This window comes from Ascidiella aspersa, chromosome 4, assembly GCF_963924565.1.
Source record: "Ascidiella aspersa chromosome 4, kaAscAspe10.2, whole genome shotgun sequence".
NCBI lineage: Eukaryota > Metazoa > Chordata > Ascidiacea > Phlebobranchia > Ascidiidae > Ascidiella > Ascidiella aspersa.
Window position 1 is genome coordinate 16749650 of NC_139450.1, and position 15360 is coordinate 16765009.

The following is a 15360-nucleotide window of genomic DNA, read 5'->3' on the forward strand; positions in this document are numbered from 1 at the left end:
TCCATGATGTGTATACATATTTGTCTTCACTTTTTGTAAATTGAAATGAAACACAAGATTGGATCCAAATTCAAAAACGATGAGCAGTACAACCCCAAACAATGACAATATTCCAGACATATCAATTCCCATACCACGCCCACCAAATGTGGATGACTTTGTTATTGTTAAGCCAATAAGTCAAGGTGCTTTTGGTCAGGTTTACATTGGGAAACGAAAGACGGACAACCACTTATATGCTGTCAAGGTTTGGAATACTACAACATGTATTAAATTACTATTTGCTTTTTTTAAATAAATTTAAGTGTTGTTCATTTCTATTAGGTTATGAAGAAAAGCAAAATGATCTTAAAAAACATGACAAAAAATGTTTTGTGTGAGCGTAAGGCAATGGCTCTCAGCAAAAGTCCATTCATTGTACATCTGTTTTATTCACTGGAAACTGCAATGGATATATATCTGGTAACAAAAAAAAATTAAAGAACTGAGTTACCCGAATATTTTTTACCTTTTTTATGTAATTTTATATCTTGTGTGCTATCATTTTTCAAATGATGTGTTTTATTATTTGGGTGAGACAAGGTGTATTTGTGATTAGATTATGGAATACATAATCGGTGGTGATGTCAAGTCATTATTGTCTGTGCTTGGATATTTTGATCAATCCATGGCTGTTCTGTATACTGCCGAAGTCACCTTGGCCCTTGAATATCTCCACAAACATGGAATTGTACACAGGTACTTTCTTTTTTTACACTTTGTGGAAAAGCATCATTAAATAGTTTTAATATTTTAGCAAATATAAAATAAACATGTACGATGAAATCACAGGTGCCAAACTTTCAAAATTCCTGGGCATTTTAAGTACAAAATTCTCACTTATAATCAAGAACAAATTGTAACAGAACTTTAGGCCAGTGCTTTTCAACCAGGTGTATCGTACACCCCAGGGTGTACCACTTTGGTAGGCATCTGCAGTTTTTGCTGTACACGATTAAGGTTTGACAGCACAAAATAGTAACTTAAGGATATCTGAATTAAAAGTTTGTAACATACTAGTTAAGAGCAAAATATAGTTGCAATGATGCACTGAAGCAATTTCTAAAGCCTGCAACTGAATGTTTTGTGGTTTGGGTTAAAAACTAAAGCTCACTGCGGGCCAGCCACATATTTTGGTAACGCATTCCGTATTTGGAAGAGTAACATGGGCTACTTAATCAGTGAACTTATTGAACTACAATCATATTTGGTTCAAAAGGCAGAGTTTAAACAGTTTAAAAACTATAGGGATTTTTTGGTATCACTTCTCAACATAAATACCGAAATCACCGTGAAAAGGCGATTTCCATCCTTGTTCGAATGTTCGTATGTCCACGACATACCTTTGCGAGCAATGATGTTCTGCTGTTGTTAAAATTGAAACCAAACCAGAAATTCTATTAAGGATGTTTATACGCTTATGATAGGAGCAATAGGTTCGCACAATTAACTAAAAAAATTCAGCAACAATCCTCGCATTAGGTTTTGCAGTCCTGCTTATATTTATTCCGATTAGGATTACTACAGATTAGGTGTATTGCGTGGACTGGGGTGTATAAACTTTGAGTAAACGTAAAATGGGTGTACCATCAAGAAAAAAGGTTGACAAGCACTGCTATAGGCAATCAAATAGCTTTTTCTTATTTCATTATTGAAACAATGTGTTGCGTATCATAATTTTGTCGCAACAAATTGCAAATGCGTTTTCAAAAAAGATGTAAGACAACATATGGTATGCCAAACTACTGCTCACAACAAAGAAATGATCCAAGCGCTGTCTGTCAATGAACAATATAATACTTTCACAATACTAGATTATTATACACCATACTGAATAGTGAAGCGTTTAACCGATACTTTCATAGCACACCTGTAAGACCTTGCGAGCAAAGCATGCGCAAAATGTTTTGTTGCATACCCATATTATTTTTAATGGCTTGCAAGTTTTTTACAAAGTTCTACTGAAGGGGCAATTTGTTTTATGTTGTTTGCGATTTAAAGATTTTGCTTTGGATTGACGTTTTCTTATCGTATTAGGAGTCCGAAGGTCACAGCTTGTTGTAAAATGACAGAATAAAGTTAAAAAAACAGGTTGGTAGTTCTGTCTATTTCAGGCTTAGCTAATGGGTTAATGCATCTTTGGATAAAATGCTAGCCTACGTTGCAATGCAATGCTTCATAATCTAGTTTTCACTATGAATTCTAAACTGTAGGCTAATTTACTACCAGAGGATAAATGAATAGTTTATCTTATTTATTGATTTGCTGTTTAGTATTACTTGAATGTTATTTTTCAGAGACTTGAAACCAGATAATATGCTTATCACTGCAAAGGGGCACATTAAGCTGACTGATTTTGGTCTGTCTACTGTATCATTAGATAGAGGTAAGCCATTTTCAATTTTAGGTTTAAAGTATCGACTGTTTAACCGGAATGGAAAATTGTTTAACTTGTGCCATAACTCTGGATAAAAATAATTACATCAAATACTTTTAAAGTGGGTTTTAGTACAGAAATAAAACCCACACAAAATTAACCACTCAACATTTATTTCATTTCGTATCATTTGTAGCTAGTATGTGATCTGATATTTTCTTTGTAGAATTCTTGTATCATTAATTTATTCATATTTTCCTTAGAAAAAAGTAAATATCCTTTCTATATATCTGAATATTTTAAACATAGACCTGAACATGTCAGATGTGGTAAAGACTCCTTCATCACGATTAATGAACAAGGATTACTTCCGCACACCCGGACAAGTTCTGTCTTTAATCACCAACTTTAATTTTGTAAGAGATTTTTTATAACTTCAATCAATTTGTTCTACCTAAATGTAATAGGCATTTAGTAGAAACCATCTTTAATCAACATTAAGTACTTGTACCCTGTTTTGTTTATTTTTTAAAGTTTTTTTAAACTGGTTTCAGCAAAACTCCCCTTCAAGTAAAAGTTTTGCCAGTCCAGCTTTTACCGGACGCAAAAGTCAAGCTCTCCGACTTGGTGCTAGAAGGTTTTCTTTTGATGAGCTACAGACAAATAAGGGATATCTTCCTTCTGTCAATAGCCCCCTTATTTCTGGAAAAGAAAATCAAACACAGGTCAATAGGTATATTTTGTAAAAAGCTAAGCCAAACATGAAGTTCTTGATTTATAAAACCCTTGTACTCCATAGGGGTAATTACTGGCTGTTTATGAGTTTTATTACGCTTGCAAACATTTTTGTTAATGAAAGGTAGTGTTAATAATTACACAAAAAATTCTTGTTAGTTTGAAGTGAAGAAATTAATTTAGGTAATCGTGACTGGTATATAAATCGTGACTGGTACAGAGGCTGCCATAATTTCACCAATACTTTATCCTTTAATAACAGTAGATGTGTTTGTAATGTGGCAACAACAAAAGCATTTGATTTGATAAAATCTTTAATACCCATAACAATACCCATGTTAACCTTGTTTATTACCTAAACATGGCAGTGTTCATACATTTCTTAGGCAAACAAATCATTTAACTTAGGGTTATGGGCTAGGGCTGTGATTAAAAAAATGACGAACTTGGCCAAAAATGCTTGTCACCAGAAGGCTGGCAAGATTCTGCCAGCCTGGTGACATTTTTGTAATTCACCATCCAAAAAACGCACAACAAATGCTGTACAAAACATTTGAAAAAATCATAGATACGCAACTATCTGAAACAAAAACAAAGTTCAAGCTGAACCTAAAGCTGTGTAGTTAAGTGGTTTAGTCTGTCGGCATGCGTATGGATATTGCTTAGATATTGCCCTAATGAAGATAAATCTAATTTAAATGTTGTTGGTTGTAATTCAAAACTAAATTTTAATAATATTTTTAACTAAGCGACAATCTTAAAAAGCTCAGTACTGTTTTTGTTAAATTTGTGCATTTTTGTAAACAATTTTCGCTTTAAATAATAACAATGTTGAACATGTAAAGTTTGACGTTTTTTTGCGAAGTCAAAAAATAATCGCCCCAATAATAACTATATTATTTGCAGGCAGCAAGGACTGGAGACACGTCGCCAAATGCTGACATTAAAACTACTCCTCCAGATGGAATAAACAAAGAAAATTCTGAGATTACGGATACTCCTGCGCGAATGGTGCTGATGAGAGACAGAGGTAAGCCTTATATGTTAACCTAAAAAAAATAAAAAAAATATGGCAGGATACAATATACTTTTAAACTTTAAACGTTTATCGCATAGTTTAACCTGTCTTGACACTGACAGTGTGTCTGTATTTTAGGCATTGGTTCAATGTCAGGTTCAATCACAACCGTCCGGGATCTGCTTTCGCCACTAGAAGAATCCGAGAAGCACAGCTTGGTCCAGGGAACTCCAGGAAGCGTAAAGAACCGCCTTAGGCCTAATGGAAGGCATTTCGCGGCAAGGCACGAAAACGTAATGAGTAAGTCATCCATAAAACATTATAGGGTAGCGTTGTCCTACATGCATGTGGTAATACAAAACGTTGTGACACAAAAGCGTGCTAATCACAGATTTAAACGAAGCTGTTATTTTGTCCTTGCAAAATTTCGGGCAGGTGAAAAGTATTTTTTAAACTCCTTTGTCAAGCATGCCTACAGAGCTTTGTAAACAAAAACCACCAAACTAAGGAAAGTGTTGCCGTAACCCATATAGTAAGTAACTTTGTTGCCAGATTGCATATCGCCAACATGTTTGGCGGCGACCATTAACGCAGTTTCCTACGAGTCGTCAGTTTCGTCCGACGGAGGAAGGTCGTACAACCGAAGGTTGAATTCTAACAAGCAGAACGTAGGCGCTCAAGGGGACACGAGCCAAGATGACGTGTTTGGGGTGAGATTTGCCTAATTTATATGTTCGAGTTTGGAAATTTACCACAAGCTTTTAAAATTCAGTAATGTTTTTTGTATAAATTCTACCTCTTTAGTAGGTTGGATACACTATGCACGGATCTGTAATGTAGCTTGATAGTAAATTGCAAGGCCAAAAAGGTCGAGTAGATGGACATCATCTTGGTTATTAAGACGTTTTGATACGAGCTTGTATCGACCTCTTTATGTTTGCAAAGTTTCAACAACAGGAACAATATTGTTTTATTTTAATTCCTTATGTGGTAACGATGCCTGTCTTTAGCATACTATTTTGTTGCAATGCTACAAGATTTGTATTTACATTCTTAAGCAGCATGTGTTAAATGCCAAGACCTTTTATGTTTGCAAAGTTTCAACAACAGGAACAATATTGTTTTATTTTAATTCCTTATATGGTAACGATGCCTGTCTTTAGCATACTATTTTGTTGCAATGCTACAAGATTTGTATTTACATTCTTAAGCAGCATGTGTTAAATGCCAAAATCATCTTTGTCTGTAAGTGTGACACTCATACCGTTTTATTTTCATCTCAGTGCAAGAGCGACGATGAAGCGGTGACGAACTCGCGAAAACAACGACGTAACTCTTCGGACGACGAGAGAAACACGTCTCTGATGATGGTCGACAGCGGACAAACTCCAAGGAGGTATTTCTCCGAAGGTTCGGCTCTACCACCCAGTCCAATGAATTTCGGTTGGTATATTTCGTGCGTAAACTTAAGAGCTCTTCGAATTTGTAATTAATGACAGATAACAATGCCAAATTTCAGGCCAATTCTTAGCGGGGCTCGAACTATACTGCAATATTAAACTCTTTGTATAGCAACTTTTATTGCTTGTTGCTTCCCTTAGTGTCATTTTTGATTCTGTGCTGTCCTGTGTTTTGCCTCTGGATTTTTAAGTGACTAGACTTTTCTCTTGTTTTCTATGAACAGTGAAGAGTCCATGGCCCTCACCAAATCTTTGTAAAAATCATCTTGATGAAAAAACAATGTATCGACCACAAGCGATGTGCATTTTTTGTTCCCGAATTGTCTCTTAGAATAAAGTTTAGACAATTTAAACCAAATAAGCTGAAATTTTCCGCGCGCAATGAAGAATCATCTTACGTAATTTTATGTTGTCCAGTTGATATGTAATCGACAAATGCCAAATGTTTTCTGTATAATTAATTTCTCTGTAGACTTTGTATGATATTAAAAAAACCTGAACCAGTGCTCTAAATATTTGTTTTTTCATATGGTTTAGATCAGCCGAAGTACCCTGGCCAGCCTTCGAAACGCCGCAAGATTCACTCTTATCACCACTCCGGACTGACAACCGACATTGATGCTATGCACTTACGTACAAACGTGAGTTTCAACTAACCATTAAAGATTATACCATACGAAATCTAGCTATAATTTGTTTGCAGTATCTTTTAAGGAACTCTATTAATTACATGAGAAATTTCCTTCTATTTTTGATCTTTTATTGTGGAATGGTTTACAAATAAAACACGCGCACAACCAAATTTTATTTCCTAAGATTGGTAAAATCCAACCTGTGTTCGATGACAACAATCCGTCCAACCTCAAATCAAAAACTCCGGGTTCCGATAAAGACGTAATATGCCGTGGTCACAAGGAAGATGTCAATTGTAAATTGGAGTCGGCCGGGAATGCTTCTTCCAGCGTACCGATAAAACATTCAAACTCGTCAAATAAGCAAACGGACGCTGCTACACAGAGGACAGAAAGCAGCCCGTCACGTGATGACCCTCAGCCAATCAGCGTTCCGCTGCACGATCACAGCAAAGTTTCGCTTGCGTCATCCAATGGCTCAGGAGTTCGCAGTCGAAGCGAATCGCTGGAAAAAAGCATTTCGGACATGGACATGAGCTTGCGAGAACTGTCGTTCGACGACCGCAAAAACAACACCCACTCCACTTCAAACGGTGAGAAACTTTCGTTCTTAGTTTATTGTCAAGAACAGTTTTCCGCAACCTTTTTTGATAGGCGAAACACCAACAGGGCTGAAAAGTTGGGCGGCACAGCACACCCACAAAGTATAGGTCAATCAAGAGTAGACATCTGAGCTAAATCCAAGACAGCAAATAGCAAAACGAGCATCTTTATAATTCAATTCGCCAAAGTCGCAAAAAATTTACGAATTACATTTCTTTTCAAGTTTTGTAGTTTTACGGCCCCACTTAAATGTTGTAAGAGGACATTGCGGGCGTGTAATAGCATTTGGAAAATGAAAACGTTACACTTTTTTTATTTTTTTATTGGAACAGTAGCCCAGATTATCCAGCAGCCAAGAGATGGTTTTACTATGGAATTTCATGAATTTCGAGCGTATGGATAGTCTCCCGTTCCGCTTTGGCGTATTTGTTGAAGCCATTGTTGTATGTTTTAGAGGCGAAAATCGCCCGAAAGTATAGTGTTGTTAAAAAAAACTATTTCGGAACACTATATACGGATCTGTTCATAAGTTTAATGGTGAAAATAACGGCCCAAATAGACATAAAAAGCGACATGCTTTATTATTCAAACGTTTCAGCAAATGCAAATGCTCATGCCATCATCAGTGATATGAAGGCCACATCAGTTGCACCCGTTTATATACACTTTAGTCGCACAAAGGAATGATAAAAAGGTGCGAAACAAGCGTCGCAAAAACGATAGATAAAAAGGTGCGCAGAAGCGAGGTGTAAGCCACCTGCGAGTGTGCGTCTCACGAAACAGATACATAGCAACTACGACATACAATATATTTACAAGCAAAAGAAACAATAGTAGGACAGTACGTCACATCAAAAATACGCAATAAGTTAATTAGGTATTAAACAAATTCAGTGGAACCGACTTAGAATCAACGTTTAATTCCGGTTTATAGCGTTGAATGGAAATTGATTCCAGTAACATTAGTCGATAGCGGTCCCTTGCTGTTCAAAGCACTTCCGGGTGTATAAAGTCCACTACATCGTCTTTGTTGGCCTGAAGGTGTTGACACACCTCGGACGTTTCGCTTCGTTGTTGTTCATAAACTTGCGTTCCAAGGTTTCGCCTGGTTTCCCCAATGTAGATTTTTCCACAAGAACATTTCAGTCTGTAAACAACCGAAGATCGGTTGAGCAATCCTTGCATGTCTTTATGCACAAACGCCTTCACAAGCTTCTGTGTTTGGTGGAAAAGGCGTACACGGACCTTTCCGTCTGTGGCTTTAAGGATAAAACTTAAGAGTTCTTTCTGTATGCGGTGGTTGATGTCGCCAAGGTATGGCAGTCTGATACAACTAAATTTGGTGCTGGAATACAAATCTGTGGACTTAGCCATTTACCCATTTTGAAGTAGAAAGCCCTGGATGCGCATAAATTCCCCCATGCATGTTATTATAGTTATCCTCAATCCTGTATGCTCTATTTAACAGCGAACAGGCAAGGTTGACTTTGTGTTGAAATGGTACACGAAGTGAAATTGGTATTGAAATGGTTTGGCGACTAAAGTGTATATAAACGGGTGTAACTGATGTGGCCTTCATATCACTGATGATGGCATGAGCATTTGCCGAAACGTTTGAATAATAAAGCATGTCGCTTTTTATGTCTATTTGGGCCATTATTTTCACCATTAAACTATTTCGAATAATTATTTTAAGCGATCAAATGATAAATTATTATACTCGAGAGTCGATGAAATATTTTTTGGTAATTAATGTTCCACAAATTTTCAATTTTATCTGTTTTAAACATTAAAGGGGTCTGCCATTTTTCCAATTCGGCAACATCAAACAGAATGGTTTCAAACTTTTTACCAAAAAGCCAAATACATTGAAATAAAAGTATGACAACCTATATGTTAATAAGAATGTGATGGACCTGTTTAATTACAAACGTTCGATAAAGCATGCAAATTTTTCATATATTGCATATTATACTCTTTTACAGTTGTTGTTTTTATTATAATTTTTTGATTTTGTAATAACGCTAAAACACTGTTTTATTTATTTTGTATGTATTAGCGGATTTCAGTGAATCTGAAGTTGGAAGTATTTTTTCTTCAGATGTCGAAACTGGTTCGCCAGACAAGCAACAAGGGGGAAGGGGTATGTTATTTTTCCTTTGCAGCAACCGTTTTTTTAAATGAGTAAGGGTCATAAGGATTTACTTTTGGTAGAAATTTTAAGTACTATTGCTTAGTTTCAACATATAAACAGCCTTTCATTTCCTCATTTTTTAATTAGAATATTCCGACGAGTTGTCTACCATCACATTTAAAAAAATAACTACATAATATGTGCGCCGCTGTCGTGTTATCTTGTTTTGTTTTATGCCGCTTTGTCCCAGGGATATACCATTCCTCTCCCGACCCGCACCACCTGCACTACCCCTCCAGTGACGTCATTAAGCACTCCACCCCCGCACATGACGAATCGGTCGAAGTGATGAGGGGGAGAGTTGACAGCGAAGAATCTTTCATTGCCAAACTTCCTCTCAGGTTAAACAAGTATTATTTTAAAAAAGTAATATAGGCTTATAAAAGATAACTTTTATATACAACCTAATTTTTATTGCATATTTGCACTGCATGGTGTTTGTATTAGTACTGTACAGGGATTTAGCGATAATTAATTGACATCACACTAAGTATGGGTGGCCACTGGCCAACCTATGCTGAATTGCAAGCAGTCGGGCACTATTTCCTTTAACACAAGATTAAACATACCCGCTCGTAAAACTATGAAATACGAAAAATTTCGTTAAAACGAGTTATGATTTCGCGTATGTGCAAATTTTCGTTATCCTTGCAAATATAGTTAACCAAAAAATATTTATATTGTTTTTATGAAATCCCTTCCTCAACAACTACTGCTTTCTGTCCGTCCGAACTATACTTATATAAAAGAATTATACATTGCCTTTGTAACTGCCAAGTATGCTCGTTTTCCTCAATTTTTTTTTTCGGTTTTCTTGATTTAAAGGCAAAATTTTCAAAAGCCTAGTGATTTCGAAAATAAAACAAAAATTGTCACGTGGAAAACAAAAGGCCGGCCACCCCTAATGTGACACTGAACTGTATTTTTAACTCGTTAGCGACTCGTTTCTTGACGACGCGAGTCAAGACGACATGAAGCGAGGAACGAGTATGGAAAGCGGAATCATTGGACTTGACTCAACCGGGTTTGTAAAATTAAAGTTTCTAAAGCTGTTTTATATCGAATTCCTGTTACAATGCAGGTACCAATTCTTTTAATATTGATACGCTTTAAAAAATAGAATGGTTTTGTGCGCTTGGCTTTTTTCTGGTATACCGAATTGTTGTGCGTTGTAGCTTAGCTCATTGCTTCTTAAACTTTTTTAGTTCTGATCACCCCTAGCATGTATCTCCAGATTTCATTCACCCTTCTCTTTTTGGAAATTCTCACCTGTTCACTGAACAGGTTGAACACCCGGAATATCTGCCCGGCTCGCAAACTATCATCCATTTCTTACGGTTCACCCTTATTCACCCATTTTGGTTGATTCACCCCTGCCAAAGTTTTATTCACCCTGGGGTGAACCATTTACCTGATTAAGAAACACTGGCTTAGCTAATATTCCCGTTTAGGGTTTCACCGAAATCGTGCAACTCGTCGATTCAGCCTGACCACTGCGTTGTGGGTAGCATCTCGCCGATTGCGATCCGACCTCCGACTCACATCAGCTTCAGGAGCGACATCGGAGCCGGTAACAAGAGTCGACGCATCCTCAGCCCGGTGCTCGAAAACGACTTTCCGTCCAGCCCACGTCATCACCGCAAGACCTCGTTACGTCACCCGAACAACGCGAAAGCTGGGCTGTCGCGCAACTCGAGGTTGGTGTTGTTAATCAGAAAACCGAGATGCGTTTCGTTTGATGTTTTGGTCCTAAATGATTGGGACTGCTATTGAATTTCCTGTGCCTTCCGTTGCTTTGGTATTTTGTGTTGACCACACAAAACGTGTTTTTACAGCTGCATGACGAAGCTTGTTTGGGTCTATTAATTATGTTATAAATTGTTGGCCATTTAAAACTTACTTTCTAACTAATCGATTGATTAGAAATCAACAATTACTTTTACTTTACGTGTAGTAAATATTGTATGTTAAACAAGTCTATTTTCGATGCTAGATCTGTAAGCTGGAACGACCTGACGCAAGATGGCGCTGTTCCGTTCGTGCCCTCTCACAGTCCACTTGACTCGTCCACCTCGTCGCAAGAGAGCGAGAGTGAGCTGCCCCCTGCGCTGCCCTTCACTTGTCAAGACAACACAAGTAGCGAAATGCAAGACAAAGAAAACATGAGTTCGTCGAATTTTGATCCAGATCACGGAATTCCTCTTTCGTATATGACATCCCAGAGAGGTTCCGAGACACCGCAATTCAACAACCTTATCAGATCTACCGTGATGCGGACGCCGCTACGGAAACCTATTGGAAGCCCCCTCCTTGCGAGGAACCAGGCTCAAGTAAACTTCCACACCCCAAAACAAACACCCTTTTTGCCCCGCACCCCCAAACATCAATCGCTCTTAACCCCGTCGCTGCACCCGTCTCTGTGTACCCCTAAAAATCATTTCCAGAAGTTTGGTGCGCCCCCTTCTGTCAACCGCCTGTTCACCCCCAGACCCACACCGCTTCGCACCCCCAGAAGCCTAAGAAAACCAAGGAAAAACTCTCAAATGGAATCCAGAATATGGGGCAAGTGTTTTCATATCTTCAATATTTTTAATAAAGTCAAGTCACTGAATATAAGAAAAGCATTGCTTTTACTTGGGTAAGAGATCTAATACTATTGTGCAGCATTGTCCATAAAGCAGATCAGAAAACATACTTCCCAGGTATACCACCCAAGATGGCAACTTCGCCCACTTAATATAATTGGTAAGGCAAACTGTCAAAAGTCAATATTCAATTTGATTTGTTATTTCCGCCCGTTATAAGCTCATTTGCACACCAATTTGATCATTTGCACACAAATTTGATCATTTGCACACAAATTTGTGGTTGTTAGTTATATATATTTCCAATAGGCACCCCGGACTATTTAGCACCAGAGCTGCTGCTAAAACAACCGCACGGACCGGGCGTTGATTGGTGGGCACTGGGGGTGTGTCTCTACGAGTTCCTCGTCGGCGTCACGCCTTTTTCCGATGACTCACTCGACAAAATTTTCTCAAATATTTTAAAAGGAGGTAAATGAATAATATTCCAATTTATACTTTTCAATACTAACGTTTGAATATAATAACACCACAATATCTTAAAACCTGTTACGTTTCCGTTTTTTATTCTTGATTAATATAATTACACATTAATGACTCTATAAATTTGAATATTGCCAAGGTGTTTTTTGCATCAACTCTTAATACTTGTGACCAAGTAAATGAAAAAAAAATCAAATACAATTTTCCCTTGGTTAGCTGATTAGTTTTTAATGCACATTCTCACTCATTTATTGTTAAGAAATGGATTGGCCTGAAGGCGACGAAAGTTTGTCAGAAGACGCGATTAAATTAATCAAGCTGCTACTCACTAAAAACGTCCCCGACCGAGCTGGATCAAAAGGTAAATTACTGTCAGTTAAAAACAACCTAGTTTACAAGTGAGCAAAATTAAAGTTCATTTCAATTAAAAAAAAAAGTTGTGATGACCTGAAAAAAATCTAGAAAATTGAAGTCTAATTTATTTTAATTTAAAAAAAACTAATAATAATCAAAAGTTGTGATGACCTGAAAAAAGTCTAGTACCGACGATAAACTTACGATGGTTTCACCGTAAACGAATGCCAAAACTTTAGAATACTAAACTGTTAATGAAATGTTTTTATCTTAACAAAGAAATTCGAAGCAATCCGATGTTTGGCGACCTTCCATGGAACAACCTACTTGAAGTTGTCCCGGAATTTATTCCACAACCAGAAAACGATACAGACACCTGTTACTTTGATCCTCGTAATAACGCGCGCAAACTATCCACTGCGCACGAAGATGCGCAGCTGTTGGCATGACTACAACAATGTTGTATTTTTTTTTTTGGTGCCTACCGTAAAGGAACTGTTTCAATAATTACACTTGTGAAACAAATCGGTTGGTTTATTTCTGCCGTCGTACAAATCACATTCTGGTCCCTGATTCTTTGGTGTGTCTTGATATTTCCAATTTACCAATGTGGCTCACACACCAACATTAATTCGAGTGCCCGATAAATTTACTATTGCATTGACGCGGTGCTATTCGTAGAATTTATATTTGCGCTTTTTTGTTATGTTTTTCAGAACTTGTGTACTGTTTTATTGTTTCTCTCCGCGAATTATTGTTTTACATTATTTTTATTACCATCGACACGATTACCTCTTTGCAATCAGCACTGCATAGAACTTTTCGTTTGCGTGCGTTATTACTCAAATAAAAAGGCGCTTGGCGCTTTAATAAACGATAGCACAATGATACAGTATGCACTTTATTGAGGAATAGTTGCAAGAATACAATAGTTTTAACATTTTATTTCTCCGTATAGCAGCTACACCTATTTAACACTAGAATTACCGCGTGGTGGACACACCTAAAAATACCGCGAGCGGTCAAAATAACCGCTTGTCTGAAAAAAGAAAAAAATGCGTAATCATTTTGCTTAATTTCATGCTATAAGTTACCTTTCACTATTGAGCGACCAAAAGCGTTGTAAGTAGGAGATTGATACTCTGTATGCTCCATTATAGTATCATGTTCTGAAATATACTTTATATGTCATATCTACGAATTGGTGCATTGTAGGCCTTCAACCTGCTCTTTAGCTGCCTAAAAGGAATTTTTTTTTTGTTTTCTTAACAACTAACATGAACATTTGAAAGTGATTTAAAAACAATTCGTTTTTAAATAATAATCTTAAATATTAAACGGTCATTTTTTATTATGCTGCTTGTAACACGGACCACAGTTGCGCTTTCCAAAAGCATACAAGAGTCCGAAAAAATTAGCAGCGCTCTGCACCATTCCACTTATTTACCTTTCATACAACTTGTACACTTTCCGCAAGCTAAATCCAGCATCCACAACACATTTTGGCCGTTTTTTGTTGTTGACAGTTCACATTAGTTTAGAATTACTTTTTGCCTCCGTCGAATTTTGATAAGAATTGTTTGACTCTCAACTAACTGTTACCAGCTACTGCATCAATTGTTCCATGGGGGTTTTAAAATACTAGCACAGTGGTTCTCAACCTTTTATGCCTTGTGGCCCTTCGAAAGGCTTTTAATCCTCATGCCCCCCCCTCGATTATAAAAAAATTAGGTAGAAATTGTGGCGGCATCATTCTTTCTTTGGGAATGTTTTTTATCACGATGATTTTTAGGTTTCGAGGGTAGTAATGAGTCATGACGCATTTGACATCACCACCGAGCAGTGCATACACTGCGCACAATTATGGCCGTCTCGTCTATCTTTTGTGAAGCCAAAAGAGACGTAACTCTCGCACCATTTGCGAAATTTCGACATTTGATAACACAAAACCTTGTTTACGTTTTGTGTAAAAACTTATTTTTTGTAGTAAACCTCTGAAAGTATGTGCAATTCAACTAGTCTTCGTTCTGTTAAGCTTGCTTTAACCACTTAACACAATTAATTTTACAACAAAATTTAATCAATGGAACAACAACAAATCTATCTCTTCGAGCCAAAATGTTAATATCGTTATTTGACGTTTTGTTTAAAAAAATGTTAAACGTGCCTGTATTAGTTCTGTTATCTTTCTAACTTGCGGTTTACAAACTAATTAAAATGCTGGTTAAACAAACGTTCCGAAGAATAAAATTGAGTACCGTAGACTAGAAAAACACAAATGTTGGTTGTAAGTGACGTAACAGAGTTGGCAATTAGGCGAGAAGATAAAGAATTGCAAGCTTATAAGGTCGACTGTTGCAAAATTTCACATGAATAGCAGGTTACAATAGGCCAAAGAAGGTTTAACACTACAAGTTTGAGTCTAACTAAAAAATTAAAAATATAGTGACACCGGTTTTGCAATACCACGACATTTCTACAGACTTATGCTCGTGGCCCTCCAATGACAGCTCCGTGGCCCCCAGGGGGGCCGAGGGCCATGGTTGAGAAACCCCGTACTAGCACAACAAAAGGCTATCGTTTAAGGCGATTTTATTCGTAGGAATTAGAATTTACTTTACGGTCAAAATGAGCCTTAGCGATAATTTAAGTAAATCGATTCCTATCTCGTACTGTGGTTATTCTAATAAACTAAAAATATACATACTAAAAGGTGACCTAGAATTAGGAAAAGTCAGGAAGTCTCAATATTCTAACAGTTTCCCTAAGCGAAGATATAAACGATTTAAAATCAAAAACAGTCAAAATGACCGCACCGGTAATTCTAGTGTTAAGCCGATAGCGACAACCTCCGACCAAATAGGCGTGCTTCCGTTCAAG

At 37.1% G+C, this 15360-nt stretch overlaps 1 protein-coding gene and 1 pseudogene across 1 annotated transcript; one reads left to right on the top strand and one right to left on the bottom strand.

The window, feature by feature from the left end:
- LOC146148410 (serine/threonine-protein kinase greatwall-like) lies at positions 1 to 13308 on the top strand. Its single transcript, XM_083387030.1, has 20 exons — positions 1 to 247; positions 325 to 462; positions 599 to 738; positions 2337 to 2425; positions 2726 to 2832; positions 2971 to 3141; positions 4058 to 4181; positions 4308 to 4469; positions 4722 to 4879; positions 5453 to 5612; positions 6167 to 6270; positions 6446 to 6854; positions 8924 to 9007; positions 9249 to 9399; positions 9996 to 10082; positions 10510 to 10755; positions 11052 to 11620; positions 11953 to 12114; positions 12386 to 12487; positions 12760 to 13308. The coding sequence occupies exons 1-20, from the start codon at positions 80 to 82 to the stop codon at positions 12927 to 12929; spliced, it is 3501 nt and encodes a 1166-aa protein (XP_083243156.1). The 5' UTR covers positions 1 to 79; the 3' UTR covers positions 12930 to 13308.
- LOC146148411 (uncharacterized) lies at positions 7738 to 8443 on the bottom strand (annotated as a pseudogene).
- Positions 13309 to 15360: the final 2052 nt, after the last annotated feature.

Excerpts from the sequence above, each read along its gene's own strand:
- LOC146148410 (XM_083387030.1), top strand. The coding sequence starts at position 80 with ATGAGCAGTACAACCCCAAACAATGACAATATTCCAGACATATCAATT. Across the intron at positions 10,756-11,051 it reads GGGCTGTCGCGCAACTCGAG|ATCTGTAAGCTGGAACGACC; the intron begins GTTGGTGTTGTT and ends TTTCGATGCTAG. Across the intron at positions 12,115-12,385 it reads CTCAAATATTTTAAAAGGAG|AAATGGATTGGCCTGAAGGC; the intron begins GTAAATGAATAA and ends TTTATTGTTAAG.